Source organism: Cutaneotrichosporon oleaginosum (genome assembly GCF_008065305.1).
Source record: "Cutaneotrichosporon oleaginosum strain ATCC 20508 chromosome Unknown ATCC20508_contig02, whole genome shotgun sequence".
Lineage (NCBI taxonomy): Eukaryota > Fungi > Basidiomycota > Tremellomycetes > Trichosporonales > Trichosporonaceae > Cutaneotrichosporon > Cutaneotrichosporon oleaginosum.
The window spans coordinates 1,073,025-1,089,481 of record NW_027072171.1 but is presented as its reverse complement, the minus strand read 5'-3'; the positions used below and the strand labels follow the sequence as shown (position 1 = coordinate 1,089,481).

Genomic DNA, 16,457 nt, shown 5'->3' with positions numbered 1-16,457 from the left:
CCTGTTGCAGGAACGCAGCGGCTGGCGTTTATCGTCGCTTACCGCTTACCGTCTAATCTCAAGATGCCGAGGGTCACCGCCCACCATCTGTCTTTGATCGGGTGGCTCGCCCAACGAGAATGTCCCGGGTCATCTCTGGATGTATGCATGCCTTGGAAGAACTTGCGCACATCTGCCATCTAATGCTGATGCTGGGAAAGAGTGTTCGCGGCGGGGATGTCGCCGCCGCCGCTGTCCGTGCTGATCATGCGGGTGTGGGGTAGATGCCGAGACCATCGACTGGGCGTGCTTGATAGCCGTATTTCCTCCAGCTCGCTTGCGACCGGCTTGTGCACTCCTGTGTTCATACCGTGCTAGGCTCACGTGCACGCGTCATAAACACAAGTGCATGCGTCCTAATCATAAGTCTCTCGCTGCTCAGCTTCAGGATGTGCATGACTCAAATCATCCATCTCGTTGACAGACCATTACTTCCCTACAGACAACGGCAGCCTCACTACAAGTATCACACAACTGCAAGCCCAACGCTACCCGTACACCCCCATCGATGGCCTCTCAAGCTCAGTCCCCCCACCTGTGTCTCCTGCTTGCCAGTGTCCCACACTTAGTGGTGCGGCATGACGCTCGACTCGACGTAGCGCCAATACGACGTACGGCTGTTTTTGCGGAACCTCTTGCCCCAAGTAGTCATGATAATGAACGAGGCGTACAGCGCCATGCCGACCATGGCGGCGGTGATGAACGTGTTCTTGAGACCCATGTTAAGCCAGGGTGTGATACCGTAGCCGATGGCAAAGGAGAGCGAGTTGCGGATGAGGATGGTCGTGAGAACGACCTCGCCACCCAAATCCTTGTACGAGTCCATGACGTAGTTGAGGGCGAACGCTCCACCGGATGCCGAAGTAAATGCGACGAGAAGGCCGCCGAAGACAAGCCCGAACCAGTGCACGTTGTTGGCAGCGCCGACGCCCCAGAGGATGAGGCCGACGGGAAGGAGGATGGCGTTGAGGGCGAGAAGCCAGAGACGGTCCTCAGGCTCACGCACACCGCCGCGCTTACGGGTGTAATAAAGCAGCCACTTGTCGGCAGCCCAACCCGAGTGTGCCGAGCTGAGGCACGCACCGATAGTGGGACCAAGGTAGAACAGGCCAACCATAGAGGCCGAGAAGCCGTAGTTCTCGGTGAGGATCATGGACGCGGTAGCGTTGAGAACGTTGTACCACACCAGCGAGCAGCCGTAGAGAAGACCCGACCAGAGGACGACGGGGTAGCGGAAGAAGATGATAGGACGGTAGACTTGAGCCCAAAGCGTCGACCAGGTGGTGTAGCGTTGGCGATAGAGGGCGATCTTGTACATGTAGGAGTACTCCTTGCCCTCGAGCGCCGGACGGCTGTCCTCGACAGTAACGGTGTGGTCCTTGTCCTTGTCGTCTTCGTGGGGCGCCTCGACGTCATCAGTGGTCGTGCCGCCGTGCTTCTCGCCGAGCTCAGTGGTGCCACGGTTATAGTTGGTCTCCTCCATAAAGAAGAACAGCACCACGATGAGCACGCCCAGCATGAGTGCGCTGAGCCAGAACACCCACTCCCATCCGAGAGTGTCGTTGGCAAAGCCTGCCCACACGGGCGCGAGGAAGTTGCCACCGTAGAGCGCCGTCGCGTAGAGACCCATGTAGAAGCCGCGCTCGTGCGCGAAGAAAAGATCAGCGATCGATACCTCGATAAGCATCTCGATCGGCGCCGTGAATAGGCCCTGTAGCACTTTGTTGGCGTGCCATGTGCCCTCGTTCGAGATGTACACCTGCCAAATGACGGTACCCAGGTGCCCGACTGTGCTGAAGATGAACATGGGGCGCTTGCCGAACGTGAGAGCCAGCGGTTGCGTGATCAGACCACCCCAACCGAGGAGGAGGAACACTGCTGTCAGCGCGATCCGGACGCGGCTCACTGTATCCGGTGCCTGCGTTAAGGGCGCCCAAGCTGATATTCTTTGCCTCGCCAAGCGGGACCAGCACCGAGTATACAGAGCACGCAGCGAAGCCGGAGAGGACGGTGTCTGCTGTCAGCAAAGGAGGTGTGGGCAGCTCACAAGTCATGAGCATCGCAAAAGCGAGCTGCTTGCGCCATTTGCTCCAATTGAGCGGGTCGTTGAAATCGCGGCTCGGCGTTGGACTGAGAATGATGTCTCCATGGTGCGCGCCGGTAGCGTGCTCGTCAACGAGCAGCAGCGAGCCGGGGATGGGCAGATTGTTGGGGTCTGTCGGCATGGTGGAGGATGTGGGGTGCACCAAACGACATTTCGCCGTCGCCCTATATACATTGCAGGCAATCGCGCAGCTTGCTGCGCGAATGTCTCAGTTGTGGGCGCGATTTCTGGGTGGCGGCGGATCGAGGCGTGGATGTACACGCGAGTGGAAGGGGTGGGTCTGGTGCATCGTGCCTGCTGATATCAGTTAAGCGGTAAGCGATAAACGGTGGATTTCCCTTTCCGGTGGGGTGGAGTGGGCACCGATTTTTGGTCACGAGATACCGCTTTCCGAGAGCTAGGCGGTACGCGGCTGGCTGGTCGCTCACACTGACAAGCCTCTGACCTTTAGCTCTAGATCTCGTCCCTCTGTCGTCTTGGCACGACAGAGGTGGAGTCAGTGAGAAGCAGCGGCATCGGGAGGCGTCGTCTTGACCGCGGAGCAAGTGGCGCACTTGGAGTTGGGTCCAGGGGTTGACGTTCGATGATACGTCGCGGGCTCGAAGCGTGGGAGTGAATCGCAGTCACCTTGAAAACGGCACAGCGCCCTTGTGGCGTCCGAGACGGGCGATCCGCGGACGGCAGTAATGCCGGGGCTCGCAGCTGATGAGGACGGTCTGAGACATCAGATCTCGAGTGCGGGACGCCCTGACTGCATTCTTCGATCAGTCACCAAAGAACAGACATCCTGAGATCGCAACATGAAGCATATCAGTCCCCTGACAGACTCAGACCGCACGTAATAACACTGCATGCAGGCTTGCCGATGGACGCCATGGCCCCGCGTCATCCCAGACGACGCTAATATGAGTGGCCGATATATTCAGACGACAAGCGAGAGTGCGGGATTTGATGCGCACAACTGTTGATAGCTTCTACTGCGACATGATTTTTCGCTAACAGTACAGTCGCTCGGCTGAATGAATATTATCAATAGCGACATTGCCGTCGGCCTGGGTGACGCCGGGGTATACCATGAGGGTATCAGAGTCGTGCAATGGATGGTTTACTCGGGGATCCTGGCCGTCTTGAGGGTAGGCGAAACATCGAAGGGCGCAGCGGTCTTCGCCTGAATCTCTTCGAGCGTCGCGCCGGGCATGAGCTCTGTGAGTGTCATGCGGCCAGCCCTGCGGTCGATCTCAAAGACGCCGAGCTCGGTGATAATCATTGACACGCAACGCGCACCTGTGAGAGGAAGGTCGCACTCGGCCTTGATCTTGGGCTCGCCCTTCTTGGTGCAGTGGTCCGTGACAATGATGATTTTGGTGTTGTCGGGGTTTGACACGAGGTCCATCGCGCCGCCCATGCCCTTGACGAGCGAGCCGGGCACAATCCAGTTCGCCAAATCGCCCTTAGACGACACCTCCATCGCGCCGAGGACCGCGACGTCGATATGGCCACCGCGGATCATGGCGAAGCTTTCATCGGACGAGAAGGTCGATGCACCCGTCGCCATCGTGATCGTTTCCTTGCCAGCGTTGATCAGATCGGGGTCGACCTGCTCGCGGGTGGGAGGGGGGCCAATGCCGAGGAGGCCATTCTCGGACTGCAGCCACACAGACTGCCCTTTTGGGAGGTGGGCGGGAAGTAGAGTCGGCATGCCTATCCCCAGGTTGACGTAGTAACCATCTTGGAGCTCCTGGGCGGCGCGTTTGACGATCATCTCACGCTTGAAGCGCAGAGACCCGTTGCCCAGAGGGTGCACATAATCGTCGCCAGGTGCGGGCATGAGGCTGAGTGTCTCGATGTCCTTTGGTTCGGTGGCCTTCACGATGCGATCCACATAGATACCTGGGAGGTGGATCTGGGCCGGGTCAAGTGAACCAGTCGGGACGACCTCCTCGGCCTCGACAATCGTGCACTTTGCGCCCTTGGCCATGGTAGGGCTAAAGTTTGTGGCCGTGTAGCGGAAAATGGTGTTGCCGGCCTCGTCTACCTTCCACGCATGGATGATAGCCACATCACCGGGCAGCGCCTCCTCCATAATATACTTCTTATCGTTGAACGTCATCGTCTTGCGGGGCGTTGGGAACAGGGCAGGCTTGGATCCATCCTTCGCCGCGTTGCGGTAGGGCACTGTCGCCTTCTCAATCGACGTCTCAACACCTGTGGGTGTAAAGAACGCCGGGATGCCAGCACCAGCGGCGCGCACGCGCTCCGCAATTGTGCCTTGCGGCGTGAGCTCGATCTCGATCTCGCCGTTGAGGTACTTGTTCTCAAGGAGCTTTGTCGCGCCGATGTGCGACACGATGCATTTCTTGACCTGCCCAGTCTTGATAATTGCGCCGAGACCCTTCTCCTCGACACCCGCGTTATTGGACACGAGCGTAAGGCCAGACACCTCGTCGACACCGCGGCGCGCGATAGCGTTGATGATGGTGGAGGGGGTTCTGCTGTCAACTGCGCAAGGCCGACTTTACCCACCCGCAAAGGCCGAAGCCGCCGGCCAGAATCACGTCGCCGTTCTTGACGACCTTGACGGCCTCGTCGACGCTGGGCCAAAACTTGGACTTGAATAGGACAGAACGAGAGGTCGCGAACCCGCGCACCAGCGGTGCGTGTGGCGTCCGCATTATGCGAGCAGCGGCGAACATGGTGAGCGGTGAGGTGAAGGGAGAGGGATGTGCGCGTCCCCAGCCTCCGGATAAGTATCTCGTGAGCATCAACAGCGGAGCTTAGCTTTGCATCGCGTCCCCTAAACTGCGGATGTTGATCCTCATCCCCACACCACACGGCCCCACTACCAGGCCCCATCACGCGTTGCCCGCGCGGCGCGCTCCTCGCGAGGAGTTGGGCGCTCGCGGAAGGGCTGCAAACGATCGCAAGGCCACGTCCGTTGACGCCCCGCGGCTTGACGCGGGGGCGAGTGGTGCGTGAGGTATGGAATGGGAGAAGCGGAGAGCAATTTGCCACGAGACGAGGCGTAACACCGGGCCGATTGGGTCTATTCCCGCCCTAACACCGCGCATGCCGCACAACTACTTGCCCGGCAGCGAAGGCAACCATTTCTAGATAACCGGGCGGCACTTGCCCGGCGAGTTTGTCCAGCTCTTCGCAAGTTGTGCGGAGACCAAGGCATGAGCGCCCTCGCGCCGAGAACGACCAACCGGGGACCAGGCCGATGTTAGAAACGACAGTAAGGAGGCCAAAAGGATGAGTTGGCCCCGCATAACTGTTCGCGGATTGCCAGGTGCCCAGCCGAGCCATCTTGCAGCACTCGGGTGTCTTAGAATGGACGTCTTGAGGCGTTCATGAGGCTTACAGGCCGTATAGATTAGCTGATTCTTCTGCCTGAACCCTGTCACAGCGTCGTGCTCAGCCTGTACTGGGGGGCATAAGCATCCATTACATGGTTGCGGAAACCCAGTGAGCGGCGTTAAACCGACGGTGTTATGGAACGGACTCGTCTGATAATGAAGACGAGCAGGGGCAAGCAGAGCCAATCAGGTGAACCATTCCGCACGGAGAGACCAAAATCGAACGAACTGCAGCACCTGCAACGAGAACGAGACCTGCTTCATCTCCGCGCAATCCCACCCCCGCATGTGCGATACCGCAACAGTTTCCTTTCTGAACGCTAATGCCACCGCATTGGGCAACACTCAGTGTACAAACTTAGGTGAAGAGTACGTTGGCCACCTTCATGAAAGCGTTTTTTGGAGGTGGCTCCTCATAAGCCACCATTTCATCGGTTGGGATGTTCGAAAACATGTCGAGCTCGGCGGGTTTGAGCCACTGGGGTCGCTTGACAAGCCAGAAGCCTGTGGCGAGTGTAATGAAGATGGGCACAGGAATGTAGGCGATGACGAAGTCGGACGGGCTCCAGTTGCCACGTGTGAATACCTTCCAGCCATTGAATAGGAGAATGACGGTGGCCCAAAAGATGACCCACAGTGCCGTGAACGGCTGCATGCGGTTGTAGTAGCTGCGTGAGCACGATCTCAATCCTACTCACTGGAAGCTCCGTCGATCAATACCATTGGCTTCGACGCCTGCCTTGAATCGAAGATATGTGATGCCAACCATCCCCCAAACGACGTAACCTGAGAGAGCAGTGAGATTCGAAAGCCAATTGAAGACAGTGGATGCCCCCTTGCTGATGCTCATGTATGCGAGTGGCATAAAGCAGTTAACCAGTGTGAGCGCGACAATGGGTAGACCTCTTTTGGTCGTCCTTGCGAAGAGGCGCGGGGCGTAGCCACGCAGTGCCATTCCGTAGATCATGCGAGAGGCCGAGTACATGAGCGAAGAGCCTGAGGAAAAAGCAGAGAGCAGCACACAGATATTGACAAAGTGCGGGAGACCTGTGATGCCTGCCCGCGTCATGGCCAGTACGAAGGGAGACGAGGCCGATGTGCCCTTCGATTGAAGAAGCTTGGGGTCGTCGTAGCGCACGATGAGTGATACGAGGAAGATCAGCAGAACGTAGAAGATGACGATGCGCCAGAAAAGGCGCTTGACGGCCTTGCGGAGTGCCACGCGGGGGTTTTTGACCTCAGCCGCAGCCACAATCACCATCTCGATGCCCATATAGCTTCCAGCCGCCTGGACGAGGTTGGTAAACCAGCCCAGGAAGCGCCCAACGTCGCTGTTGCCGTAGTAGGGCGCAAAGGGCCCGGGGTGGATCCAGTATCGGAACCCGATCCGGTCCTGCTGCGGACCCCCACCGAGGTCAATAACGAGGGCGGTCACAATGAGAATGATCACGAGGATGATCTTCATCGTTGCCATCCAGAACTCGAATTCGCCAAACCACGCCACACCGGCGTAGTTCTTTCCATCAGCTGACAGCAGGCACAGAAGCTCACGATCAGGGCGGCAACAACAATAAACGCGGTAATGTAGGCCGCTTGGTGAGCCTGAGAGAACCCCTCGTCCCAAAACGACACGAGGATGTTGGCCGCGATGATCTCACTCGGAGCTGAGATGCAGTATTGGATTGACACCTGCCAACCTAAAGCGAAGCCGATTGCCGGGTTAACCCAGCGCTCAGCGAAGTGAATGTAGCCGCCGGAGATGGGGGCGAAGATGGCCATTTCACCCAGGCACATGACTACTGTCAGCCTCAAACTCGCGCGATGCGCCGTTGACGATCTGCCACAAATAGCTGTAGGCATACACGTGATCATACCCGAAGTGGTCATATCCCCACAGGAGCGATCTGCAGATCTCCGTGGCGCTTCTGCTACGGGAATCAGAATCATGCAGAGCTACGAGCACGAACGCAGGAGCAGACACTCACGAGTTGAGTAGGCGATAGACCCCGTTAGGATGAAAGCGAGGAGGGCGCCCACAGGCCCGCCGTGCGCTATAATGCGTCCCGAGTTCAGGAACAGGCCCGTTCCAATGGTGCCAGCCAGCGCGATCATCTGCATATGTCGCTGCTCCATGCGGCGCTGAACACCGTCATCTGCGCCTCAGCTTGCCTACTCGAGATACAGCTCGTAATGCACTCACACAGTTGGGTGTGCACGTCAGTCTTGACCTCGCGCTCGTCCTGTATATGCTTGTCGTCCTGGTAAGGTTGCTCCACCGGTTGCTCCACATCCTCGATGTTCGGCATGGTAGGCGAGGGGGTTATCCGAGATTGATTATCAGAGATATCTACATTTTATGTGCTTCAGTCCAGCATCAACCACGCGGTAAGCAGTCTGATCACGTCCTCTTGTAGGCCTTCCGGTCCAGCCTCCGGCGCTTCCGGCAGGGGGGCCGTCCCCCGTTGAGAGCCTTGATTCGGGGAGCACGCCGCAGAAGTCTCAATAGAGTAGCCAGACCTCGTGCGACAGTGGGCAAGTGAAACACCTGGTTGGAAGCTGTGGGCCACATGATACATCGCGGCGTTACGGTGAGACAAAAGGAGTGTGGGAGGCCAAGTTGCTAGATATAGCATGCTCCACATGCCCCCACAGGATTGCACGCATTCCTTTGAGCAATGTAAAAGCCAAGTCATGCGCGCAAATGCAGTCTTTCGTCGAGCACGTGTGTCCTGCTCCAGCTTACCGCTAGTGAAGTCAGGTACTTGCAGGCCTGCCACTTTGATACGACCCATCAAGACCAACATGAGATGGTGAGTAGGCCCGCTCTGTTCCAAGAGAGCCGCCGCTAGCAAGGTCGTAACAGTGGAGATTCATCTGGGACAGTTCTGGGTCTTATACCCGTGAACCCTTTCTCCGTCCACCGTGCCCTAATGCACATTATACACCGTCACCCAGAACGCCCTCTCCTTTTATGTGTAAGGTCCTCAAGTCTAAGTCTTAGTCGCAGGCACGTCGCGCTTCTCGTCCTCAAAGGTGTTGAGCTCACGGCGGTCGTCAACGCCGTTGGGGCCAAGGTGACGAGGCTCGTCAGAGGTGTCCGACTCGGTGTCCTTGGCGAGGGTGGTGCGGTCGTCAAGGGAAACGTTGTCGATGAGGAAAGTGAGGGGGAGGAGGACGGCCATAAGCACCACGCCGATGATGCAGAGAATGTACTGCACGTCACGGTAGGCGGGGACGATAGCCTCGCGGCCAACCGAGTACGGGGGGTTCTCCTTAACGAAGGTGAGCGGGCTCCTGAAGACCTGCTGGGCGACACGGGCGGCGTTGGGAACACCGGCGGCCTCGAGACCGGCCCTGAGCTTGCCGGGCATGAGCTGAGTCCAGATGGCACCCGAGATAGCGGCAGCGATACCACCACCGGCCTGCGAACTGCGGATCAGCGATGCCATATACTTTGTGCTTACCCGACAGCCCAGCACGAAGTGAGGAGAAGAGCGTGCTCGTGGCCGAGCTTGGCCTGCATGGCAACAAGCGAAGGGTGCGACGAAAGACCGTTTCCGATACCCTCGATGATCTCACCAGCAATGAGACCAGCAAGCTGGCTCTTGCCGTAGCCGCCACGGAAGTGGACGAGCATGCCCTGGGCAACAATCTGGAGCACGGTACCGGCGATAATGAGGGGCTTGACAATCTTGTACTTGCGCACAATGAAGGCGACAAAGATGAGGGTCACCGAGCCGGCGAAGCCCTCAAGGGTGTTAATACGAGTGGCACCCTCGACACCCCTGTACATGTCAGCTCGGCATCTCGCGTAGGGAGGCAATGAACTTACTGGTTGAAGGACACGATGAGGGTGAAGTAGAGGTACGAGTCACGGGTAGAGCCGGCAATCGACTTGACGAACGAGAGGATGAGAATAATCATGACGTGACGGTCCTTCATGTGCTTGAAGGGGAAGATGGGGTGGCGAGCCCACTTGTGCTCCCAGAGAGCGAACATGGGGAGACAGAGAACACCGATCACGAGGGGAACAATGCACTCGGCCGAGCGCCACTTGGCGGCGACACCACCACCCAGCGAGAGAGGAAGAAGAATGAGGGCGAGGCCGGCAGCAAGGAAGAACAGGCCGGGGATGTCCATAACCCAGAAAAGGTGGACCCAGCGCTTTCCGGAAGTGAAGAGGCCCCAGGCGGAGGGAATGCCGCGCATGAGGCCGAGGCGGCGGGCGCGGAACGAGCCCCAAGCGAAGACAGCAATGACACCGATAGTGCAGATGGGAGCGGCGATCGACCACATACCAGCACCCCAGCGCCATCCGACGCCGTTAACGAACTTGGCGGCGATCACACCCGAAGACCAAACATTGATGATGGAAGGGAAAATGCTATCCGTTAGCATATGCTTATACTATCCCGAAGCTGGGTACTCACTAGACAAACTGCATGAACAGACGGTTGCGCAGAGTCGTGGTGTCAACGGCAAGAGCGTAGTTAAGAACTTGGGTCAGCAAGGCACGCGGCGATCTGCTCACTGTTTCCGCACACGTGACCGAGAGTGTAGATGAGGAAACCGGGCATGTAGGCGCCCAGGCTGTTGGAGGTAGCGACGATGACGGGACCGATGATCCAGAAGACAGCGGTGGCGCACAGAATGAAGGTACGGCCAACGTAGTCGGAGAGCTTGGCGGTGATGGGGAGGGTGGTGGCCGTAAGGACCTGGCGGACAGTGCGGACCATGCCGGCGCGGCCGGCCTCGCCCAAGTCGTTAAGCGCGTGGGACTGGTAAGTGCCCATGGTGGTGGCCGCGAGACTGCAAGTCAGGGGCGCTCCTTCCTGTTGTTGTTGTTGTGGAGCTACTCACGTGCGGGCGTAGGTCATGACCACGAGGGCACCGAGGAAGTAGACACGGTCCTTGATGGTCCAGGTCGAGACGATGGCCTCGATGCGGCGGACACCCGGCGAGTCCTTGTCGACGGCCATGATGGACGAGTTGTCGGCATCGTTGGCGTCCTGAGCCTGGAACACCGTCTGCTCGTGGTCGCGGCGCTGCCGCAGCTCGTTTTCGTTCTTGTCCATGGTGTGGGATGGATGCGATACGTTGCGAAGAAGAGGCGCCCAGCGTTATATACTAGCAGTGTCGGACGAGCACAGGTCGCACGAGAGTTTTGAGCGCCCCCACTCTCAGGCCAAGCAGCCGGCGCGGGACTGACCCCGGCACTCCATCCATCTCGTCTCGAATTGTCGGAGAGGACAGGGCCTCTTACTCCTGGCACAAAAGGAGGTGGAAAAAGTCGCTCCGAGACTGGTGCCCTGAGGCTCAATGCTGGGTGGTGCCGGGCGAGCATGTGATGGGTGTGATGTGGGTACGCTTGGCATCGGTCGCATCGGCAACTGTAGGTAGCAAGCGCGAATGAAACGGGAGCTTTATGAAAGTGCATCGGCCGAAATCTAATCAGATAAATCGGGCCAGCACATGTCTTGGCATCCGTCCAGGATTTTGGACCCTGCCGGCCGGCATGCCTCTGGTCCAGTTATTTTCGATCCAGCTTGCCTTGCCCGCCTGTCTAACACCTCTTCCGCCCTATGTTGGCGGAATGGGACGCGGCAACGCCTCAGCCCCACTTTGCACCTCCCTGCTCCTCGCGCTTGTAAGAGTGAGGGGGGAGTAGGCGTCTATGGCGCACGGCAAGCCCATGGCGTACTGGGCCAGGGCCCGACACTGAACGCCGACCAACTGACAGCCCAACGAGGGCCGGCCGGACTGGAGTCAGGACGGGAGAATTGGTAGCTGCCGAAAGGCCCCAGTCAACCATGGTGACAGCTTGAAACGCGGAAATATTGGCATGCCGCTGAGCAGACGTCCAAGGCACCACCAACCTTCGGTCGAAGGCACATCTGTGCATTTCATTGGAGGATAGTTCCTAACGAATCTCAGCATCCCGACCTGACGCGCCCACTGTCCTGCTTGGTGACACTGCTTTCAACACCGCTCAGAGGATGGAGTAGCCCCAGCAACTGGCTGTGAGCGGAGCGTCAATGGCCAGAGCGATGCCGACGTATTGCCGGTGGTTGATCAGCACCTAGGTATACTTGACACAGTGGCACCCAACTCCCATGACGGGGTGCTCAAGGAGGGCGGTAGCGTCGTACCTCATAGTTTCAATGATGCCACCGCCGGTCCCGCACTTCAGTTAACGCCGTCCGTGGAGCGTACCTAATCGGGTCCGTCTGCACCGCAGTTCGCGGCGCCCCTGCAGCCGGATCCGTCATGTGGGGCGTATGGCTGCCTTGGCACTGGCACGGCGGAATACGGGGGAGCGCAGTCCGTCCACCTTGCGTGATGGTTAGTAGCGTGATCCGTGCCGTTCCTCTCATAGAAAACACAGGCTCTCGTTGGCCAGGTGCCTGCCAACTACGGGAACCAACGACCCACGCTGAAATATGACTGACAAGTAGTTTGACACCTCGAGCTCACTCCTACCCACTTTCACTTTCGGCCCCGTCCCTGGGTTTGCCGCACCTAGGTTGGCCATGCCGAAATGATTCGCGCAGCGCATTATGCCTAACCGCTAGATTTATCACGATAAATTTGGAAGCTCACCTTTCAGATTCCTGTGACCTATGGGGTCTCTCGCATTTTGGTGTCCGACAAAGTGTGGAGCTGCGGTGGTGGCTGAGCGCCGAGACTTGGTTAAGGCTTCTTGGCTACACCGACTACTAGAAGGGCTACCCCGTCAGTCCGACTGCACAATCAGTGGCCCGGCTTTAGGTCAGAAGCACATTTGTATCGCCACGACTACGACGCAAACACTGGTGCCCGCCATGCCGGATCCCTCACCATTACACCGTCGCCTGGCCTGGCAGACTCCTCGGCCTACGTCTCACCGGTCGCCAAACGCAATTCGATGGATGCCAGCCTAACAGCAACACATGACCTCTGCGCCAAGCACGGGGTCCACCGCTTGGACAATGTCGGCGTTCACGGACCCTCGGCGCCGTCAGCCAACGAAATTTCGGAGTGGCGCACTATGAGCCTGACTGTGGGGCTCAAACTCTGCTGAGCTTGTGATCACGAGCGAAGGAGAGGGCTTGGCGTTCCATTCGTGGCCAGACCCATGTCTGTCGGCCGCACGCAGATGTGCAGTTCATGCTCGTGGAACCAAACAGACGAAGCACATGAAGGTTTTGCGACGACGGTTCAGCATATCTCCTTTCTTCACATTCCACTGCCGCTGCCATGTCCGCCCTTTCGGACATGCTGACAAGTAGTAATGCAAGTTGGAATCTCGGGCCCCCATGCCCAGTGTTCCGCGGCTGGATCTCGTCAGCCATGCTATGCTCGCGTGTCGGCCAATCCAACCATCATCGTGTCTCAAAATGTTCCACGAGTTCCACTAAAAAAAGCTCGAGCCTGTCTCACACAACCCCAAGCTCCAGCTTGTCATGTCACTTCACGCACCCCCAGCCACCCTGGTGGACGATGCATGCGCTCGGACCGCGCCAGATCCTCACTGCGCTCGGTCCTTCTGCGCCACCGCCACCGCGCGCGTGAAACATGTTCTGCAGCTTGTCCATCACTTTCATCTCGCTGCCCATCGCTGACGCTTCCGCACACTCATTCTGACCCACGCTTGATCTCTGACCCGCTGGCTCGACGCCGCCACATCGCTCCTTCACCCCCTGTCACTCTCTCCAGATCTTTGCACCCTTGCGCTCCCATCTTCGTCCCTTCGCCCTCTCATCCCCCTCGACCGCGACCAGCTTCCCCTGCCCGCATCTCTCGCTTCCCCGTCCCTATCTCCTATCTCGCGTCCGCTCGCGCACGCCCAATGCCAAGTCTCGACCCGATCCAAGTCACAGTTGCTGGCAGCGCAGCGTGCCTCGGCGTGTACGTCATCCTCACCGCGCTCGTCGTCTACAACTCGAAGAAGTGCGCGTACTGCGACCAGCGCCTCGTAGTGTGCAACTACCTGATCGCGCTATGTTCATGTAGGTAGCGGCGATAGGCGCGTCATGCCTGGACGGACCTGCTAATCTGCTCATCGGTCGCTCCCACTCACGCCAGTCCGCCTCGTAATCTTTGCACTCCGCATAGCCACAGCAACAATGGGGACGTGGGGGATAGTGCCCTTCTGGATCAGCTACGTCCTCATGCCCGGTGCGACGTTCTGCCTGGCTGAGAGCGGCGCGCAGCTCGTCTTCGACTGGCACTGGCACGGCGTCGCGCCGGGCGACATCCCGCGCTCGCAGCGTCTCGGCTGGGCCGTCCCGCGGCACCTGTTGCTCAGCGTCGCCCTCGTGCTGGGCATGTTCAACATCGTCACGCGCAACTACATCCCGCTCGGCTACCTCGCCGCGGGCATCTGGTGGTTTGCGGCGGCCGCGATGGCCGTCGGCTCCGTGTGGATCTGGGTGTGTCGGCGCCGGACCGACCCCGTCGGCGTCGGCGCGCTCCTCTTCGCGTGGGCCTTCACCATCGCCCTGTCCGCGCAAGCAGTGTTCGTGCTCTTCCTCGCGCTGGGACGGTTCCGCCAACCCGCCGAGGCCCTCGCCGCCTTCCCGTTGCTCGAGCGTGGCGTTGTGACGCTCAACGTCGTCCCTGACCTCCTCGTTCTTCTGCCCGCTGTCTCGCTCGACATGCGCGACCTCGACGCATTACGCGGCTTCCGCTTTGCATGGCACGAGACTTCGGGTGTGGCGGCATGCGAGCCGCACGAGACACATGAAATGCGCCGCCGCCGCACCCCGCCGCCGCCGCCGGACGGCTACGAGCGGCGCCGAGAGGTATGACGCAGTATGTTGATGCAGTTCGTTGGTCGGAGCGATCGGGGTGGTGCCGAAGCGCGCGCGCGACGATTAAACTCCGAGCGGGCACGTGCTAGCCACTCCGCGGTATGCCGGACGGGCCGTCGCTCATTTTGTCATCTCGGCCCCTCGCGTGTCGCACCTTGAGCATGGCGACTGAAAGGTGGCACCGGCGTCCCAAACTTCCGGGCCGCCAGGCCCCGCGAGCCACGCCAATGTCAGAGGCTCCGCTCATTTAACGAGCAAGGTTTGTTTGTGCCTCGTCCATCGAGGCAAACATTGCGGGGGTTGTTGTGTGGCCACAAGTGCCTGTCGGGTTCCAGTGCAGCTGGGCCGAAACAGCGATGAGCGTGCTTGACGGATACAGTTTCTAAGCAACAGCGTCAAGCCTCTTGAGATAAACAATGGTGTCAGTGCGAGTGGGGCGAGTGTGTATAAATGTGGCGGAAAATTGTGTTGGGCCTGTGTTCTTACAACAATCTCGTAAACACCAGGTAACTCGCCACGTCAGGACAGAACGACCGCTTCCCACTCTCTCCCCACCTCAATTCGAGTCAAGATGCTGATCAACGCAGCCCTCCTCCTGGCGCCTCTTACTCTCGCAGCACCCGCGCCCGTCCCCGACGCGCTGCCGGAACACGACCACTTCGTGCCCCTGGCCTCCCGCCAAATCGGGTGCGTCAGCAACGCGTCCAACGCGGATGCGCTGCAGCAGCTCCTGATCCGCGGCGGGTCGGGGTACGTGCTCCGCCTCTGCCCCGGGCAGGTATACACGCTGGACAAGCCCCTGCTGTTCAACAACACGCGCCAAGAGATATCGACGGCAGGCTACCCGACGGGCGCGGCGCGCGCTACGCTCGTCGTCGGCGGCGACCCCGCGGTGAACGTGAACGCGATCCGCGGCAACCGGAAGGGCATGGACGGGTGTGCGATCCGGCACGTGCAGTGCGACGGGAACCGGCGGGACGGGCGGCGCGTGCCCCGCACAGCCGGGATCATCGAGATGGGCGGCCCGACGAGCGGGCAAGTCGTCGAGCACGTGCACTCGTTCGACCCGCGCGGCTGGACGTGTCTCCACACCAGCGAGGGGCCGGACCTCAACTGCCGCGGCATGCGGGTCGCGCACAACCAGCTCGGGCCCGCGGGGTTTGACGATATCATGGCTGCCGCCCGGCCCGAGATGGCCGGATGGAGTGACGGGCTGTCGCATGCGTGCTCGAACTCGCTTGTCGAGAATAATTATATTGTCGACGCGACGGACGGGGGGATTGTGGTGTTTGGTGCGCCGGGCGGCGTAATCCGCAATAACACCATTGTCAACGTTGAGCGCCAGGCGCTCGGCGGCATCGTGTTCGCCCAAAGCCCGTGGCGCCCGCGAGGGAATTACCAGGGCTTGCAAGTATACCAGAACCGGATCGTGGGGCCTTTTGCGACGTCGGTGAGTCTTGTGGAAAGGTAGAGGGGGCGGATGGCTCACGCCAGTGTGGCGACAACGCCAAGCGCGTCGGGCCGAACAAGTACCGCGCCCTCACCAAGGTCGGCATCGCCGTCGGCTCGGGCGTGACGCAGAGCGCGCTGCAAGAAGACATCAAAGTGTTCGGGATGAGCATCTACGACAACGTGCTCACGGGCGGGTTCTCCTACGGGATCGCTGTGAGCCTCGCGCGCGACGTGAGCGTGCATGGCAACCGGTTTGAGAATGCCAAGTTTGTGAGTTCTGCGGGGAGCTGCGAAGGTTGCTGAGAGATGAGAATTGTGGGCGGGGCTGACGGCAGTTCGGCACGCAGCCCAAGCGGTGTTTCTGGAACTCGACAACAATCGACGGCGATGGGCAGCATCCCCACGGGCCCCTCCCGCTGATTTATTACGCGGGCTCGACGCACAACCTCCGCCTCCAGAGCGACTTCCAGCAGGCCGAGGCGTGGTATCTCATCTGCATTAATGCGCCGGAAAGTAACGCAAACGCGTGGCCGTACGCCGAGGGCATGAAGTGTTAGGCGGTACACTTTGTAATGACGACAAACGCGAACAATCTCATGAGTGGCTGCAGCGCCAGGCGCAAGTGGCGCACTCTTGGCAACACGTCCGCACAGCAGTCTAAAGATACAGTCGCATAGCATACAGCCGTGTATACAGATGCTAGCGGAGTCGTTC

At 59.4% G+C, this 16,457-nt stretch overlaps 6 protein-coding genes across 6 annotated transcripts; 2 read left to right on the top strand and 4 right to left on the bottom strand.

Annotated features, from left to right (window-relative positions):
* Nucleotides 1-604: 604 nt before the first annotated feature.
* COLE_02131 (uncharacterized protein) lies at nucleotides 605-2,264 on the bottom strand (the record flags this gene model as incomplete). Its single annotated transcript, XM_018421384.2, has 3 exons — nucleotides 605-1,914; nucleotides 1,946-2,053; nucleotides 2,087-2,264. 3 exons carry the CDS (start codon nucleotides 2,262-2,264, stop codon nucleotides 605-607), a joined length of 1,596 nt encoding a protein of 531 aa, XP_018278646.1.
* A 984-nt stretch (nucleotides 2,265-3,248) lies between these two features.
* On the bottom strand, nucleotides 3,249-4,815 carry COLE_02130 (uncharacterized protein; the record flags this gene model as incomplete). Its single annotated transcript, XM_018420847.2, has 2 exons — nucleotides 3,249-4,632; nucleotides 4,667-4,815. The coding sequence occupies 2 exons, from the start codon at nucleotides 4,813-4,815 to the stop codon at nucleotides 3,249-3,251; spliced, it is 1,533 nt and encodes a 510-aa protein (XP_018278647.2).
* Nucleotides 4,816-5,857: 1,042 nt separating this feature from the next.
* Nucleotides 5,858-7,805, bottom strand: COLE_02129 (uncharacterized protein; the record flags this gene model as incomplete). Its single annotated transcript, XM_018423229.2, has 5 exons — nucleotides 5,858-6,167; nucleotides 6,198-7,015; nucleotides 7,051-7,295; nucleotides 7,485-7,652; nucleotides 7,700-7,805. 5 exons carry the CDS (start codon nucleotides 7,803-7,805, stop codon nucleotides 5,858-5,860), a joined length of 1,647 nt encoding a protein of 548 aa, XP_018278648.1.
* Nucleotides 7,806-8,489: 684 nt separating this feature from the next.
* On the bottom strand, nucleotides 8,490-10,574 carry COLE_02128 (uncharacterized protein; the record flags this gene model as incomplete). The annotated part of the gene is made up of 6 exons (XM_018423230.2): nucleotides 8,490-8,928; nucleotides 8,964-9,284; nucleotides 9,332-9,883; nucleotides 9,930-9,996; nucleotides 10,031-10,308; nucleotides 10,360-10,574. 6 exons carry the CDS (start codon nucleotides 10,572-10,574, stop codon nucleotides 8,490-8,492), a joined length of 1,872 nt encoding a protein of 623 aa, XP_018278649.1.
* Nucleotides 10,575-13,327: 2,753 nt separating this feature from the next.
* On the top strand, nucleotides 13,328-14,288 carry COLE_02127 (uncharacterized protein; the record flags this gene model as incomplete). Its single annotated transcript, XM_018423231.2, has 2 exons — nucleotides 13,328-13,487; nucleotides 13,564-14,288. 2 exons carry the CDS (start codon nucleotides 13,328-13,330, stop codon nucleotides 14,286-14,288), a joined length of 885 nt encoding a protein of 294 aa, XP_018278650.1.
* Nucleotides 14,289-14,862: 574 nt separating this feature from the next.
* On the top strand, nucleotides 14,863-16,300 carry COLE_02126 (uncharacterized protein; the record flags this gene model as incomplete). Its single annotated transcript, XM_018426179.2, has 3 exons — nucleotides 14,863-15,741; nucleotides 15,786-16,013; nucleotides 16,079-16,300. 3 exons carry the CDS (start codon nucleotides 14,863-14,865, stop codon nucleotides 16,298-16,300), a joined length of 1,329 nt encoding a protein of 442 aa, XP_018278651.1.
* Nucleotides 16,301-16,457: the final 157 nt, after the last annotated feature.